Source organism: Salmo salar, chromosome 03, assembly GCF_965601325.2.
Source record: "Salmo salar chromosome 03, fSalSal1, whole genome shotgun sequence".
In the NCBI taxonomy this organism is placed as follows: domain Eukaryota; kingdom Metazoa; phylum Chordata; class Actinopteri; order Salmoniformes; family Salmonidae; genus Salmo; species Salmo salar.
The window spans coordinates 58,886,206-58,903,732 of record NC_138293.1 but is presented as its reverse complement, the minus strand read 5'-3'; the positions used below and the strand labels follow the sequence as shown (position 1 = coordinate 58,903,732).

The following is a 17,527-nucleotide window of genomic DNA, read 5'->3' as shown; positions in this document are numbered from 1 at the left end:
CCGGGTTAGGGGAAGGTTTGGCCGGTGGGGCTTTCCCTGGCTCATCGTGCTCTAGCGAATCCTTGCGACAAGGCCGGGCGCCTGCAAGCTGACGCCGGGTCGTCAGTCGAACGGTGTTTCCTCCGACACATTGGTGCGGCTGACATCCGGGTTAAGAGAGCAGTGTGATAAGAAGTAGGTGGCCAGCCGGGTCATGTTTCAGAGGACGCATGATTCGACCTTCGCCTCTCCCGAGCCAAATGAGGAGCTGCGTTGATAAGCCAAAGGACCTAATTCAGGGTAAAAAAAAAATAAAATGTTTGTAGTCATAATACCCTGAACACGTCTGTTCAGGGTCGGGGCTGGTTAGTACCGGGACACCGCCTGGGAATTCCAGGTGCCGTAAGCTCAAAATGATATTTACAAAAAAAAGAAAGAGGAGAAGGATGAGGGTAGGGAGAGAGAGGGATAGAATCAAGTTGGTGCAAAGGTTAACTTCCTCAGTGTGGGGAGACGGGTCTGGGGGAGCGGGAGGGGGCAGTCCGGCTAGTTTAGTCCGTTTACTCTGCCTTTAGTGTGGTTTGACCTATAATCCCTTTTACCAGCTCTTCATTTAAAGAGATTCTCCAGTACTTTTTAGCTGGCCCACATGGGGGGGGGAAACGTAGGGAGAATGGTGCAGCACAGCTTAAAGAAAACAGTTGCTTTCAAACTCGGGATTTTGTGGTTAATTAAGGTAAGAGAGTCATTCTGCTCATAGATTATACATGTACGAACTACACATTGACACATCCAGCCCAAAGCGGGACGTTAAGAAACAAGTTTCTGAGTCACCAAAGTACCGGAGAATTACTTTAAGGTGACACAGTATGCACAACTGCCACACAGCTTTAACCAAAGGCAACCACGACCCCAAGGTGATGTGTCTGTGTCTCTGTTAGAATACAGTAAGTAGCGTGTGTGTGTGTGTGTGTGTGTGTGTGTGGGCGCGTGTGTGTGGGGGAGAGAGAGAAAGAGAGAGATTATAAATACTATACACGTGTGTGTCAATGAGCTTCATCATAATAGCAGAAATAGTATTATTATTATTATTATTATTATTATTATTATTATTATTATTATTATTATTATTATTATTATTATGTCTTTGGGAGGTGACGCCAGCCAGTATTACATTTGTCTCCAGTTGTTTCTCTGGCTCCTTAATCCATCATTTTAAGTGCTTACAATCACTTAACTTCTCTTCTCTCCCCTGAGTCCTCGCTCCAATGAGCGCCTAACTGATGCTGAGCCTTCAACTCCACTGGTGTCTAATGGCATTCTCCCTGTTGACGCCCTTTCCTGGAAATGACATTAAAGAGTGTGTGAGAGTGTGTGTGAGAGATGGAAAGCGAGAGAAAGAGGCAGGAGGGGTGCTATGATGGGATGGACGGAATAAACACATTGCACTTCTTTCGTCGACCTACGGATTCTCCCGGCTGGCCGTGTTCTTCCCCTCGACACAGATGTACATGTCTCTATACTTGGATCAGGACAAGTAGCACCACCCCAGTGAGCTAAATTGGTTGATCGTCTTTTCAACCAAAAATACGTCTTTATAGAGTGTAATGGTTATAGGGACCATGGCATGCCATTTAGAGTTACCAATACTGACCTACAGTGCCTTCGGGAAAGTATTCAGACCCCTTGACTTTTTCCACATTTTGTTACATTACATTTCCCCACCGCCCTCATCAATCTACACACAATACCCCATAAAGACAAAGCAAACCAGGTTAGTAGACATTTTTACTAATTCATAAAAAATAAACTGAAATATGACATTTACATAAGTATTCAGACCCTTTACTCAGTACTTTGTTGAAGCACCTTTGGCAGCGATTAGAGCCTCGAGTCTTCTTGGGTACGACACTACAAGCTTGGCACACCTGTGTTTGGGGAGTTTCTCCCATTCTTCACTGCAGATCCTCTCAAGCTCTGTCAGGTTGGATGGGAAGCGTTGCTGCTCAGCTATTAGTTTCAAGTCCGGGCACTTGCTGGACCACTCAAGGACATTCAGAGACTTGTCCCAAAGCCACTCCTGCGTTGTCTTGGCTGTGTGCTTAAGGTAGTTGTCCTGTTGGAATGTGAACCTTGGCCCCAGTCTGAGGTTCTGAGCGCTCTGGGGCATGTTTTCATTAAGGATCTCTCTGTACTTTGCTCCATTCATCTTTGCATCAATCCTGACTAGTCTCCCAGTTCCTGCTGCTGAAAAACAACCTCACAGCATGATGCTGCCACCACCGTGCTTCACCGTAGGTATGGTGCCAGGTTTCCTCCAGACGTGATGATTGGCATTCAGGCCAAGGAGTTCAATTATGGTTTCATCTGACCAGAGAATCTTGTTTCTCATGGTCTGAGAGTCTTCAGTTGCCTTTTGACAATCTCCAAGTGGGCTGTCATGAGCCTTTTACTGAGGAGTGGCTTCAGTCTGGCCACTCTACCATAAAGGCCTGATTGGTGGAGTGCTGCAGAGATGGTTGTCCTTCTGGAAGGTTCTCCTATCTCCACAGAGGTACTCTAGCGCTCTGTCAGAGTGACCATCGGATTCTTGGTCACCTCCCTGACCAAGGCCCTTCTCCCCCGATTGCTCAGTTTGGCTAGGCGGCCAGCTCTAGTAAGAGTCTTGGTGGTTACAAACTTCTTCCATTTAAGAATGGAGGCCACTGTGTTCTTGGGGAGCTTCAATCCCTTCAGATCTGTGCCTCGACACAATCCTGTCTCGGAGCTCTACGGGCAATTCTTTCGACCTCATGGCTTGGTTTTTGCTCTGACGTGCACTGTCAACTGTGGGACCTTATATAGACAGGTGTGTGCCTTTCCAAATCATGTCCAATCAATTGAATTTACCACAGGTGGACTCCAATCAAGTTGTAGAAACATCTCAAGGATGATCAATGGAAAGAGGATGCACCTGAGCTACATTTTGAGTCTCATAGCAAAGGGTCTGAATACCTATGTAAATGTTTGACAAAATATCCAAAACGCTGTTTTCGCATTGTCATTATGGGGTACTGTGTGTAAATTGCTGAGTTAATTTTTTTAAATAATATTCAATTTTAGAATAAGGCTGTAACATAACAAAATGTGGAAAAAGTCAAGAGGTCTAAATACTTTCCCGAAGGCTCTGTATACCCCCTGGTCAATAACAGTAGGCTACATGTTTACACCATCTCCTCTTACCTACAAGGGCCAGGTAGAGAGACATAACGATACCATACAGAATCACCATGACAGACGAGTCAAAACAACAACAGGAACACTCCAACATATCTCTGTATTCTCTTTCCTCCTACTGCAGTCTGATACTCAAACCAGAGGTCTTCAGGCTACTGTTCATAAAGACAATTTAGTATGTGCAAGGGATCCCTGTGTGAACTGAAACCCATGACTTTGGCGTTGGTAGCGCCGTGCGCTTACCAATTGAGCCACACCATCTCCTGTCCATGACCGCATCGGTTCAGACAGTGGTGTTCAAACGACTCCCCGGGTCGAGCGGTCGTTGCGGTAACTCGATGGAGGTTGTCGGCTCATTAGGCTAATGCGCTAATTTGAAGCACCTTACGGAGCTCATCTGCATAATTAATGAACTGGAGGGTGATGGGTGCTTTCATGGGATAGGGTTGGCACAGAGTGTGTGTGCTTGTGTGTGTTTGGGTACGTGTGTTAGTAAGTTTGGAATGGAGTTTGGTGTGCTTGTGTGGGTGGGTGGATAACCTGAGGTGTTGTCGTACTCCAGTCCAGGACTCGAACTTCGCGACTCAGATTTGGACTCGACCAGTAGTGAGTTTGTCAGAAAATCTCTGTTGCATAATTTAACATAGTAGCTACAGCAGCAAACGTTATAGAGCTGTTATCGAGTTATTCCTTAAAAATGTGCAACAACGTAACATAATTTAGATTCAGAAATGGTTGGACCGCAGCTTTTAGCAGGACCAAGGGACATGCGACTCAAGTATAAAGGGCTCGGCCTCGAACACTAGAGACTCGACGTTTCGTGACTTGACTACATCAAATCAAATTGTATTTGTCACATGCGCCGAGTAAAACAGGTGTAGACTTTATCATGAAATGCTTACTGACAAGCCCTTAATTAACCAACAATGCAAGAAATAGAGTTAAGAAAATATTTACTAAATAAACTAAAGTAAAAAAGTACAAGAAAAAAAAGAACAGCAAATAACAATACCGAGGCTATATACAGGGAGTACAGGTTAGTCGAGGTGATAAGCAGTGGTTACAGGCTGCCTTTGACCCGCTCTGGGATTTCTGCTTGACATTACAACCATGATGGGCAGCTCCCTTCCTTTCCACCCCCCTTTGTCCCCATATATCCACCTTCGCTCACTCCTGATGCCCTCTGCCCATCCGAGCAGACGCCACCCCCCACCCCCCTTCGTTCCCCTCTGGGCCTCCTGTCAGTGCAGGTCCTCCCTCCCCTATTTTTACAGCCCGCGTTTTACAAGTGCTCTTCAGTTTCTCTTTCTTGCCCTCTTTTCCTTGGTGTTTTAACGGCGTGTAACAGAGAAGAAGACGGCTCCCATCCCCCTCCCCAAACCGTCTGGTCTGCTCTTTCTAAGTGCTGCTCAAACTACGCCAGTTATGCCTTTGTGGAATTCAAGCCTCATGTCCAAATCCAATTAGTTAGCGCTTAGCGTTGGTGGTGGTGTTGAGGGAAGCCACACCGCAGCCAGGGGAATTCCACGGGAGGAAAGGAACATCATATGGATTGATAGCTGGCTAATTGTACCATCTTGGCTGCACCTACATTTATTGGAAACTATACATTTGTCATCGGCTATACTTTTTGTTACAGACTAGCTATGGTCTACATTTTCTGGGAGAATGAATTTCTTATAAGACTGTTGCCTCACCCTTATTTGCCTTCACTTCATTCTACCCAAATCGCTCACACCATATCCTTCCTTCCTTCCAAGCTCAGTGCGATCCACACAGAAGTGAGAAAGATTCAATGAAAGTCAGTGGTTTAGGGGTACGCGAGCAGCCGAAGCCCACAGGCTGAGTGGCTTAGGTGGGTTTATCCTTAGCCCAGAAACTGTCAGTGTGCTTGGGCACAGCGCCCTTCAAATCCGCCTTAGCACAGCACAAATAGACATCCATCTAGCTCCAGCTCCCCTTAGCTCTTCCACTTCTGAGTAAAGTCCCGATCAAGAAAAGGAGAGAGGGCAGAGAGGAGTGGATTATTGAGAGGGAAAACAAACCCTCAGACCAAAACAGACAGACTCTTTAGGGCTTATTCTAGGCCAAAGGCTATAGACCTACATTCCACCACAAGCTAAGCTCGTCGCAACCCCAACACTAACTTGGAGCGGACCAATGCTAATACCAGGGTTCATACACATTTTGACTAATGGAATTTCATGACTTCTCCATGACTTTTAACCAAATTTCCATGACCAACAATTGTACGTATAACAGTAAGCGTAATGTGGTAGAAACACTGGCAGGCTGCTCTCTGATCCCATGTACCATCTCCTGTCATTCAGCAAAACACTTAACCTCCCACAAAGTACAATCCCTGTTAGGCAACTGTATAAAGCACATGTGGTCCACCCCCAGTCTGCAGAGCTACTGGGTGTGCAGGCTTTTGATACAGCCCTGCTCAAACGCATCAGAGCGAGTTTATCAAGGTGAAAGTCGGTGGAACGTTTTTTTTGGGACATGCCCGAAAACATTAACAAATGCTAATAATAGCTAAAAAGTTAACTAGAGGGTACAGGATATGTTTTGAATTGGCTACCTCCCTAGTTAATCATATTTTTTAGGTTAGGCCTACGTGCTGCTGCAACGTCCGACCGGCCTTCTCTCCTTGAGCAACGGCCCATTCGTCTCGCACCATGCAAGTGATGCGCACAACACAGATGCACTAGTGTCATTCCGATCCTGGCTGCCATCCAGGACCTCTATACCAGGCGGTGTCAGAGGAAGGTCCTAAAAATTGTCAAAGACTCCAGCCACCTTAGTCATAGACTGTTCTCTCTGCTACCGCACGGCAAGCGGTACCGGATCGCCATCTATGCGGTCACTTTAACTCTACCTACATGTTCATATTACCTCAATTACCTGGACTAACCGGTGCCCCCGCACATGACTCGGTACCGGTACCCCCTGCATATAGCCTCGCTATTGTTATTTTACTGCCGTCACAGTTTTTTTTTTAAAGTACTTATTTTTCTTAAAACTGCATTGTTGGTTAAGGGCTTGTAAGTAAGCATTTCAACGTAAGGTTGTTGTATTCGGCGCATGTGACAAATAAAATGTGATTTGATTTGTACATTTTTATTTCATTGATAATGTAAATATTTTATCACAAATGATGGAATAAGAAACATGAGCTGGCGGACAACCAGAGAAAATTATTTTTATGCTGACTAACGGCAAATAAACTATAAACTATTAAAATAGACTTTGGGGATTTTTTTCATCTTCCAAAACTTTTCCAAGCCTGACATTTCATGGCCGTACGAACCCTGTAATACAAACTTATGGACAAAATAAAATTGAAGAACACCTACACAAGTCTCCCAACTTTTTTCATTTTCTTTTACAAATGTAGGTATACTTTTGCTTATAGACTACAAAACTCGACTCATAAACTACTCATAAACCCTTTACAAATCCTTTTTAAAGAATACCACAAATAATGTGTTGCAATAATTCATTTCAAGTGAAGGACCCCGTAGTTCCATTTTAACACTGTCTAGACCACACAGCTGAGGACTAACAGAACCACGAGCCAACCAGCCCAACCAAGCCCCAGACCCAACACTCCCTAACCGCCTTCACTAAACAGACACTCTATAATATCAAACACTCCACACCATATTCAGTACCAGGCACCACTTTCTAATCTACCAGGCACCACAACAACAGGGCTGTCAGGCCATTAAATCATTAAGTTGTGCAACAGTTTCTGCTAGTAAGTCGACTCAGCACTAGCTCTAGGAACAGCCTGTTCAGTGGGAGTTTACATGTGAGTTTGTGGTAATTCGTTTTTTTCTTCTCTCTTTAAAAGAGGCGGCACGTTCAAAGAAGCAGGCGTGGTTGCGGAGCGTACTGGCACAGGGCCCGACGGGTTGTGAAATCATGCCCTCTGGTCCTCGCTCTCTCGGTCTCAGTGCGGCTGAGGTATATGAAGTGAGTGCTAGTGTCTTGTCAGCCTTCCCTGGTTACGGAGGAGCTAGGCTAATGGTTAGCCTTCAGGTACGGGAGTGCATCTGTCTCCGCCACAGAGGGTACTGTGCTCTGTGGGAGTTGTGTGGTAAATAATGTTGTGTCGTAGTAAAGACGGGATTATACGTTTATGCTGAAATGTGCGTGGGTGTAAACATTTTTTTTATTTTTTTTTTAAATATGAGCACAAGAGGGAAGTGAATGAGACGGAAATTAATTACATTTCCCAAATGCATTTTATACGAGAACATTTCTAGTCCTCAGAAGCGCAGCGTTTGAGCGTTCTGCATTCCGCTTCTAACGCATGCGACACAAGAAGGTTGTGCGCTCGGCTCTTTAGACAACAGTATCGCCTTCGTTTTGGACACTGTCCGTTGAAGTTTGAGTAGCCACTTCTGAATTCGGGTGCCCGCTCGACACATTTCCCTTCTCAACTGGCTATTACTCGTGGTAAGACGGGAGGCCCCAAAAACACAGAGCTGCAACAGTAGAGTAGGGCCCTCGCTTTAGAAACCACAGCTACATCCCATACCAGCTGGCCGTACATAAAGAAAGTGCAGCACCCCCCGTCTAAGACGTCACACACCGCATGGCAAAGACGTGGGGGGAGGGAGTAGGGCTACACGCCGGACTTTATTTACACACTGTGGCCAAGACGAGAGTGCAGCCGCAACCGCTTTTGTCGTCTCCACCGAGTGTCTGCTGCCATACTGTTTATCCCACACATCTCTTAAATGCAGAGCCAGCCGACTACTGGTCGGCCAAACCACAGGAACACCGAGCAGACGCTGCCAGCCATGTTGGGCTGTTGGCAGGTGCCAGAGAGGCCGCCCGCCTGCCCGCGAGATCTGCATTTGACAGCGGTCTCGCCACGCTGTCTGGAGCGCAAACTGCAACCCCCGAAAAAGCCCCAGTAGGCCGGAACATTCTTTTACGACCCCTTCCTTTTCTTCTTACTTACTCCCTTCCTCCCACTGTGTCCAGCGCTCTCTTGCTTCCTCTCTTAAAAAGTCTCTTTCTTACCTCCATCTCTCTTTCACTTACCACACTTATTTTTTTTCTCTCCGTCTCTCCCTCCTATCTTTCCTTCTCATGCGGCCTTTTCTCCACTTCCTCCATCCCGGGTGATCATTCCCTGCCGGCGCGGAGCAACGCTGTCCATGGGAAACAATTAAAACGCCACATGGTCTTCCTTAGTAAGGACTTCCTTTCTGAGGAGCCACAGGAGCGCCGTGACGGCCGTCGGGCTCCCAGTAGCTCCACACACACACACACACACACTCCATGCCAAACACACACCACACCAGAGAGCCATTAGACCAGAGGCAGCTGGAGGAATCGAGGCAGGCAGCTGGAGAAGGAAATTCAAGGTGGCAGTTTTTTTTCTTTGGATGCCAGGACTTAAGGATGAATGACATACTCGCTAATACATTGTAAATGTTAAATATAAATGCACACTAATCACAAACTAGATATTTTTTTCGAGGTGTCTGGTCCTCTAATATGGTGAAGACGTGGACATAAAGGTAGACCGTCCAGGAATTGAGGAGATGGATTGAAAGTGTAATCCTGGAACAAACTAATTTCCTTTGACCAACAGTTTACCTTGCCAATGGTGTACACAAAAGCACAAACAGATCTGTGACCAGGCTATCAAAGTTCTGGTCTGTGGTTATACTCCAGGCTCCATCTCATTCCCAGCTCCAGTCTCCTCCCCTGCCTGCAAGACTCTTCTCTGGGCAGCAGCAGCAGTCAGCATGATGGAGGACATTTCAAACAACCTGTGATTGATGTGCCCTGAGTTCCGTTGCGCGGGATGGTGCCTGTCGCTGCCCTGATGAGGTGTGGGGACTTTGCCAGCAGTGAGGCAGGGTGCTTGAGTTGAGTACCCGCTTTTACTAGGCGTTGCTCGCACACTCCTACAAGGATTTTTTCATTTTTCAAGGGGAGAGCCTTCAAGCCAGTGAAAGTGTCGGTGCTTCCTCAGACACCAAGGCTATCCACGCACTGTTGTCAGTCACTACCTCAATGAGAACACTGATTAAACAGACAGACGTGGCGGTTTATTTCCTGTTCTATTCAATGCTACGACAAAAAATATCACCCAATTCAATAGTAAGGGTTAAGGCCTGCTTTTACATACCACATCCGAAATAGATGTTTTAAATAAAGACACTGAAGGGTCAGGCAACCCAACGACTTCCATTCTACGTCAAAGTGACCTATACTGACGTGAGAACGGCTTCCTTGAGGGGAGACAAAGCTTAAAATAACTGTGCTTTCTGACTTGAGTGCTCTGGGGGATTATCCCGAGGAGGGCTGAACTAAATGGCACTTCACTCAATAGCACTTTACTGCCGGGACTGAATGGCTGTCTACCTCTTTGTGAGTTGCGATTGCCACAGGTTTGTTTTGGCATGAAATGGTCGGCGGCAGGGCGCCCGGCAAACATTCATGAATCGAATGGTGGCTTCTCTTCCTTTCAAAAAGTCTGGAAAAAGCAGGGGCTATAGTTCAACTTAGTAAGGTAGTGCCGCTGCATATTTGTTGAGTGTTGCTGTGCGCACAAAACAACACAGTTAGTCACCCTCAGCCTTCACACAGAGCGAGGGAGAGAGAGCGAGAGGCAAGGCAGCTTTGCACTGGGCTTGTTTCCACATCAAAGTTTGTCTGGATCTCTGAGCTGTTTTTAAAGTTGCACTATACAGAATTTGCTCCACGATTTCCTGGTACCTTTAACTAATAGTTCAACTAATTTCAGTTTATTTGACAAAATAAGATTGCACAATTATTCTCTACACTATACTAAACCGCTATGAAATACAATTTCCATAACCCAAAATATTGTTGTTTAAGCTGTTTGGCGCTGGTGTACAAACCAAAATAAAAGTCGCAAAAACTAAAATTAAGAATAGGAAGAAAGAGAGCACATAGAACAGATCTACCGCTTGATAGATCTATAACTCACAATTCGGTCAGGTCGCCCAAAAAGTCACATATTGCCACTATAAGACTGGGGGGCTGCTATCCCTGGGTCTTGTTCAGAAGGACACACGTATAGCAGGGCTGGGCCACATATCAAATTAATTTGATTCATTCTAATTTCTGTTTTTGTGCGTTATTCCAAATGCCTATATCGCAATAATCAATTTTTTCTTCTTTTTTTCATTCTTATGAGTGTTTATGTCCGCTTGTTCTCATGTCTTTTTTGTCCCGTCTCCTTCGCTCCTTCTGTGCTGTGTGCAATGGCTTGTAGGCTGTGCACCTTCCAATTTACACACGCCAAGTCCCTCCCCCTGCCACTCACAACAACAAAAGATGAAAGATCACTTCTTCCTCTCTGACAAGAGCTTCAACTCACTATTTGCATTTGAGATTTGGTCCACCGGAATCGTTGCTCACATGGACACCGAAACACATTGAAACATCCATTTTATAGTAACAGAGGAGAAGTGACCTTTTCTAAAAGATACCCGTTTTATGTCTCAACTTCTCAAATTGCGCGCGGAGCAGACACAATTATAATGAGAGTATCAATGAACATTGCTTCTGGGAAACGTATGCTCAGTTTGTCACACGTGGCATTGCGCTATCACATACCCCCAGCAGCATTCTAGCCAAAGACTTATACTAGCTGTCTAGTCCGTGTTTTATTAATGTGCAATAAGCATAAAATGCAATTATATAAAAGGAATTGGCTACTTGTTCTCATTCTCATAACAGTTCAACTGTTCTACCTCGTTAGCAAGCAAATAGATCCAAGTTGATAAACTTGCCTGCTACAAGAAGTTGGTCATTAGTAGTGGATCTGGTATATAAAAAAATAACTTTTCGTAAAAAGACTTGAAAGCCAGATCAGCGATTATTGCAAAAAAAAGCATATTAAACTATTTTGATAATATAATTTAATTCCTAGTGGGTCCTATGGTTAATTTCACAGGTCCCGAATTCATTCGATTATTGCTGAAACTGAGAAACGGCTATGGTCGACATTACTTCTCCATGACGACAACAAGCAACTATCAACATCAAAATAGACCTGAAAGTGTAGGGATGAGCATGCTATAGAAAATACCTCAGAGTTCAAATCAAAAATACCCAAGTGTTGTCATTGAACATGCTTTTTCCCAGATTGTAGAATATATATATATATATATATATATATTTTTTACTGTGGGTGCCCCCATATTATCTTTGGACTTAGAGCTAAATCCTAACCTCCTTAAGATGTGGCCCTCCTTGTCTTCCTGACATCGTTGCCCCCTTCGGAGGGGCATAAATACTTTGGTCAATTGTAGCCATCTCCATGAGAAAGGGGAGCTGAGCCAGTGAACAAATGATCCCTCCAACAGGCTTACACAAGCTTAGCAACGTTGACATGTCCGAACAATCACTGGAGACCAAGTTTCCAGGCAGACTATGACCATCTAAACGTCACACGTGCACTGTGAGCACATAGCAGGGATTTGACAAGAATGGAACCCCAAGGTTAGGTGTTACATGGGTGACTCAGTCAAGCATGACTCATTCCACATTTACCATTGATAGCCTAATGTTGTTTTGAATGACAATCTAATTGAATGTTAGGATGGAAAAGTAGTGTATCAAGGGTAAAACATTAGCAACCGTTTCTAACAGAACAAAATGACGTGTGACACCAATTTGTGATAGGTGACCTCTAACCATTGAAGCGTGACTAAGGTCTAAATATAAACCTAGTTCCTCCTCACAAGTCACAGACACTGACTTGTTGGCTACGATAAAAAAAAAAAAAAAAACGAACGAGTCAGCAAGTTACCAATACATTACCTTACCCAGTGTGTGGTCTTTGGACATTAAACGCCACTGAAGGCTGTAAAAAAAAATCTGGAAGCAAAGAAGCATTGTATATCTATTCGGTGATACTGATGATTAATGATAATTAAAAATGTACTTGGTCTTTGGAAATGTTACATGATAGTTAGGTATACATTTTTCTCCCATGTTGGAAAGTGGGCCTAGGCTATATATAGCATGTCGTTGTATATATAAACACTAGTATGGCAACACAGACATGGCCACATATTAATGAGTCACAAGGCGACTCAAGCATGGCATGGTTTTAGTTTTTGCAAGCAGTTTGAAACAATGTAATACGGCGGTTAGAATGGATTGCCACAATGTTATTACGATGTTGCAAATAAATGTGGCATGTTTTTAGCGAAGATAAACTGTTGTTGGGCAATATAATGTGACGAGTTGGCTAAGAATACAAGTTCAAATAAATACATTGAACTGATGATGCACTGTCGACAAAAGTTAGTTTGGCCTACATTCAATAACTTGAGACAGAACATGAAGCCTACAGAAGACCGAAACAGTTATAACAACGAGGGGTCGTGCTTTGCTCATATCGCCCAACAATCAACAGCACACACCATGGCATGCGCGTAATATCTACGGATTACATTAAATGTGCGCCTTGGTACATGCATGTTACTTTCGACAATCAATACTGGTTAGTCGAGAACAAGTAAAGTGGAAATCAACATACAGTGGTTTGATCCATTCCAGTGTTGATTTCTGATGGACGAACTGAAGGGACGGTGTGCCGCAGGTACGAGGCTCTTATCAGGGATTAGACATCCTCGGTTCTGGTGGTAGTAATCCATAGTTAAAAACGGGTTCGGACTAGGGATGAGTCCCACCACATCCTCACTGTCGTACATCATGCAAAACTAACTGCAGCCCGAAATAGAAAGATAATTTCCTTTGATCTCCTCCCGTTAGAATAAAGAAGACAAGAGAGGGTTTCAAAAACACCGAGCGCAACGAAGGATGTCATCACATATCGCGGGGATAGAACACATTGGGAGGTTTCCTCCCAAACAGAGTTGTGACAATATTACAACAACGTAACAACTTCTTGTTCTCCAATTTGTCAGATGAAGTGACGCAACCGACGCAACCGACCCATATCGTGGCTTAATTCAGAGGGCACAAACAGGAGCAAACAAACTGTTGTGATTAGGAAAAATTGCAAGACAAAAACGTTAAAACAATTATTCCGTCCACTGTTTTTGAATGGTGTTTCCAAAGCTGCTGACCAACTCGGGCGACACAGGGATTAAAGTGGACCACGCTATCCCGCCCGTCGATCTGCCTATTCACTCCAATGCAAGCATGTGTAGAATGTAAGTCATATAGAAAAGTCGCCTACGATAACTTATTGTCCAGCTACGCTCCCAGCGTCAGTGACGTGTCCACCCAATCTCGTATTTAGAGATACAGTATGTCGCCTCACCAACCGAATCAAGTGGAAATAGGTATTTTAATTCCAACTCGCTCCTATTATAACAACACCAGAACGGATCATATGTCCAGGATCACGTCTTCGATAGACGACGGCGAGCGCTATAATATTTAATCTCAAATTCAATAGGTTTAAGATTTGCCGAAAAATCTCGAGAATCTTTTAAGCATCCTGTTGTTTTCGGGCTCCCCACGTTACATAAGGATACTTGAGGGCCGGCGTCCATGTCTTGTGAAGAGACCTCTGCACACACTTCATTCAGTTTCCAAATCCTGCCCTGCAATTTGACGAGTATCAGCAGCTGCGCATTGGCTCCACCTACCCAGCCTCCCTTCTCCATCCTGAACCCTCAGCTGGGTGTCTAAAACCGGAAGCATCGTGTTTAGGGTTAAAGGATAGCGGAAGAGGCGAAGCCCGTAAAACGGCTCAGGCGTTTCTTTTACACCATGCCCAAACCGGACGCGTGCGCCATCGTGCACAAATTGATTTTGTCCCCCCACACCAAACGCCATCACAACACGCAGGTTGAAATATCAAAACAAACTCTGAAACAATTATACACATTGAGATGTTATTTTACCTGAAATAGACAAGGTCCTCTACTCCAACAATTAATCCGCACATAAAACGGTCAACCGAATCATTTCTAGTCATCTCTCCTCCTTCCAGGCTTTTTCTTTTTTGGACTTTATAAGGCGATTGGCAACTAACTTTCATAAGGTGTATTACCCCTGACCTCGGTTCATCTTTCAATCACCCACGTAGGTATAACCAATGAGGAGATGGCACGTGGGTATAACCAATGAGGAGATGTGACGTGGGCAAATGCTTCTAAAAACCAATGAGGAGATGGGAGAGGCAGGACTTGATTCACGTTCTGTGCCACAAATAGAAGCAACTTCTATTTTAGCGCCTGGCAACGCAGACGCTTGTTGGCACGCCCGAGCAGTGTGGGTGCAATGATTGAATAACATGCATGTGTAAATTTATTTTGCGACGCAGGCGATGTGGTCAGCATGTTACACCTGCTATCTTAGTTTATCCTTCCCTCTCCATCTCCCTCTCAGCTCTTCCTCATGGGCTCTGGCCAAATGTAACCTTCTCATAGAGGCGGGCATTTGATGTACCATCAGAGGTAGAGTATCTATTCTGCATGAGATTTGAAGTGGAACATGATAATTACATGATAACATTACAGCCCTAATTAATCTATGACTAGTGGGACTTGACAGCAACTGGGCTGTCGTTTTGTTACAATGACTGACGTTTGCCAATGGCCCTTTCAAAGTTTTTCCATAACCAAAAATATTGTACACTGAGCAAAAATATAAACGCAACATGTAAAGTGACGGTCCCATGTTTCATGAGCTGAAATAAAAGATCCCAGAAATGTTCCATACACTCAAAAAAACGTATTTCTCTCCAATTTTGTGCACACATTTGTTTACATCCCTGTTACAGAACATTTCTCCTTTGCCAAGATTATCCATTCACCTGACAGGCATGGCATATCAAGAAGCTGATTAAACATCGTGATCATTACACCGGTGCACTGAAAATAAACAGCCACTAAAATGCGCAGTTTTGTCACCACAGATGTCTCAAGTTTTCAGGGAGTGTGCAATTGGCATGCTGGCTGCAGGAATGTCCATAAGAGCTGTTGCCAGAAAATGTTCATTTCTCTACCATAAGCCACCTCCAACGTCATTTTAGAGAATTTGGCAGTACGTCTAACTGGCCTCACAACCGCAGACCACGTGTATGGCGTCGTGTGGGAGAACTGTTCGCTGATGTCAATGTTGTGAACAGAATGCCCCATAGTGGAGGTGGAGTTAAGATATGGGCAGGCATAAGCTATGGACAACGAATACAATTGATACCGTGAGGAGATCCATAGTCCCCTTGTCATGCCATTTTATCCGCCGCCATCACCTCATATTTCAGCATGGTAATGCACGGCCCCATGTCGCAAGGATCTGTACACAATTCATAGAAGCTGAAAATGTCCCAGTTCTTCCATGGCCAGCATACTTACCAGACATGTCACCCATTGAGCATGTTAGGGATGCTCTGGACTGACGTGTACGACAGCGTGTTCCACTTCCCATCAATATCCAGCAACTTCGCACAGCCATTGAAGAGTGAGTCAACATTCCACAAGCCACAATCAACTCTATACGAAGGAGATGTGTCACGCTGCATGAGGCAAGTGGTGGTCACACCAGATACTGACTGGTTTTCTGATCCACGCCCCTACTATTTATTTTAAGGCATCTGTGGCCAAAAGATCAATATCCCCAGTCATGTGAAATCCATAGATTAGGGCCTAATATATTTATTTCAATTGATTGATTTACTTATATGAACTGTAACTCAGTAAAATCATTGAAATTGTTGCATGTTGCGTTTCTATTTTTGTTCAGTATATTTTCATCTGTTTGAAGCTAGTGTAAAAAACTGAAAAAGACGCAAAAACAAACCTTAGAACAGGAAGCATAGAAATAGCACACAGAGAACAGATCTACCGCTTCTTAGACTTGCTTTCAATGAGAATTACAGAGCTATAACTTATATTTCTACGTGAATTTGGTCAGGTCACCCAAAAATGTACATATTGCAGCTTTAATAAAGTTGTATTCTATTCAAAGACAAAAAAGGCTTGGACAGTTTAAAATATGACTGAAAAATCAGTAGGGTTATGCCTGAATGCAGAATAATGTATTTACTGAAAACAAGTGTGGCGGCTGTTCTGATAAAACAAGCCGCTTGTCAATATTGTTCCACCTTTCCATCCATCCATCCCTGTCCATGTACCGTAAATACGTCCATTTACTGCCCACCAATTACACACACACACACACACACCCCTTTCACAGTACAGCTGAACTCTCTGTGAACCCAACAAACCAGGCAAATGCCTCACCTCGTGCTGGCCCACCACATGCTCACCTTCTCACTTTGCTTGCCCCCCCCCCACACACACCTTCCTTGGCTTCACTTCCCTGGGCAGAGGTTGCTCACACACTTGTAGGGGGTAGAGCAGTGTGCACATAACAAGGAAATGAATAGTCAAGTCGTGGCGCCACTGTGCATCAGTCAACGAGCTAAACCAAGGTTGCTGTCAGTGAGTGAAAGATGGCCCCATCCGTGAGTAGAACAACGTATCAACCTCTTCTTTCATGCCCTGGCTGATTCCATTTTGTTTCCTTGACGTGAAAGTGCTCTGGTATTGATTTTCGTCTGTTTAAAATATTAGCTGCTCGGGATAAAAGACCACACATCAAATAAATACACATTCGTTAATCGATAGGAGGCATTAAATCCATTGAGAGTGGCGGCAGGGGTACTAGCCACAGACACGGGCCCTATATAGGACGTTACAATTTTCTGATAGGTATGTAAGCGAGCGAGCAGCGCCTGGCAAGCTGCGTAATGAAAATTGACTTCATTGTAAATGTACGATACAAAGCAATTTGCTATTACTTACGCTTACATCATTGCCTTTGGCTTTAGCCCAGTTTGCGTATTACCATTTCACAACATATTTTCGTTTGAGGTCAGTTGATGATTAAGTATAGAAACACGTTTTCCACAACAAGCAATTCAGGAAAGTGGAACAACAGCCAAATATTGCCTTTGTTTCTGAGGCACTGCTAAGTGCACTCATACATTGTAGGCCTTCCCGTCTTGACCCAAACAATCACATGTTCACACAATCTGTCTGACCTTTGACTGATTCAAATCGTTATTTGTCACATGCACCGAATACAACTGGTGTAGACTTTACCGTGAAATGCTTGCTTTACGAGCCCTTCCCAACAATGCAAAGTAAAAAAACATATAAATGGAGCTAAATACAGGTAGTACCAGTACAATGTGAAGAGGTACAAGTTATTTGAGGTAGATATGTACATGAAGGTAGGGTAAAGTGACTAGGCATCAGGATAGATAAGACTAAAATAAAAAACAGCGTAGCCACAGCAAAGGATGAGTGTAAAAGTGTGTGGTGTGTGTGTACTAGAG

The 17,527-nt window shown here is 44.3% G+C and overlaps 1 protein-coding gene across 5 annotated transcripts in view; it reads right to left on the bottom strand.

Annotated features, from left to right (window-relative positions):
• rarab (retinoic acid receptor, alpha b) overlaps positions 1-17,527 on the bottom strand; it is a 173,560-nt gene that overhangs the window by 34,627 nt on the left and 121,406 nt on the right. Inside the window, exon 1 of one of the 5 annotated variants that reach the window (XM_014192583.3) lies at positions 12,746-13,798. The exons of the other annotated variants lie outside the window; for them this stretch is intronic. Coding sequence (XP_014048058.1) covers positions 12,746-12,923 — 178 coding nt within the window. The 5' untranslated portion in view covers positions 12,924-13,798. Of the gene's footprint in view, positions 1-12,745; positions 13,799-17,527 lie in introns of those variants that run through there. 5 annotated transcript variants of the gene reach the window in all.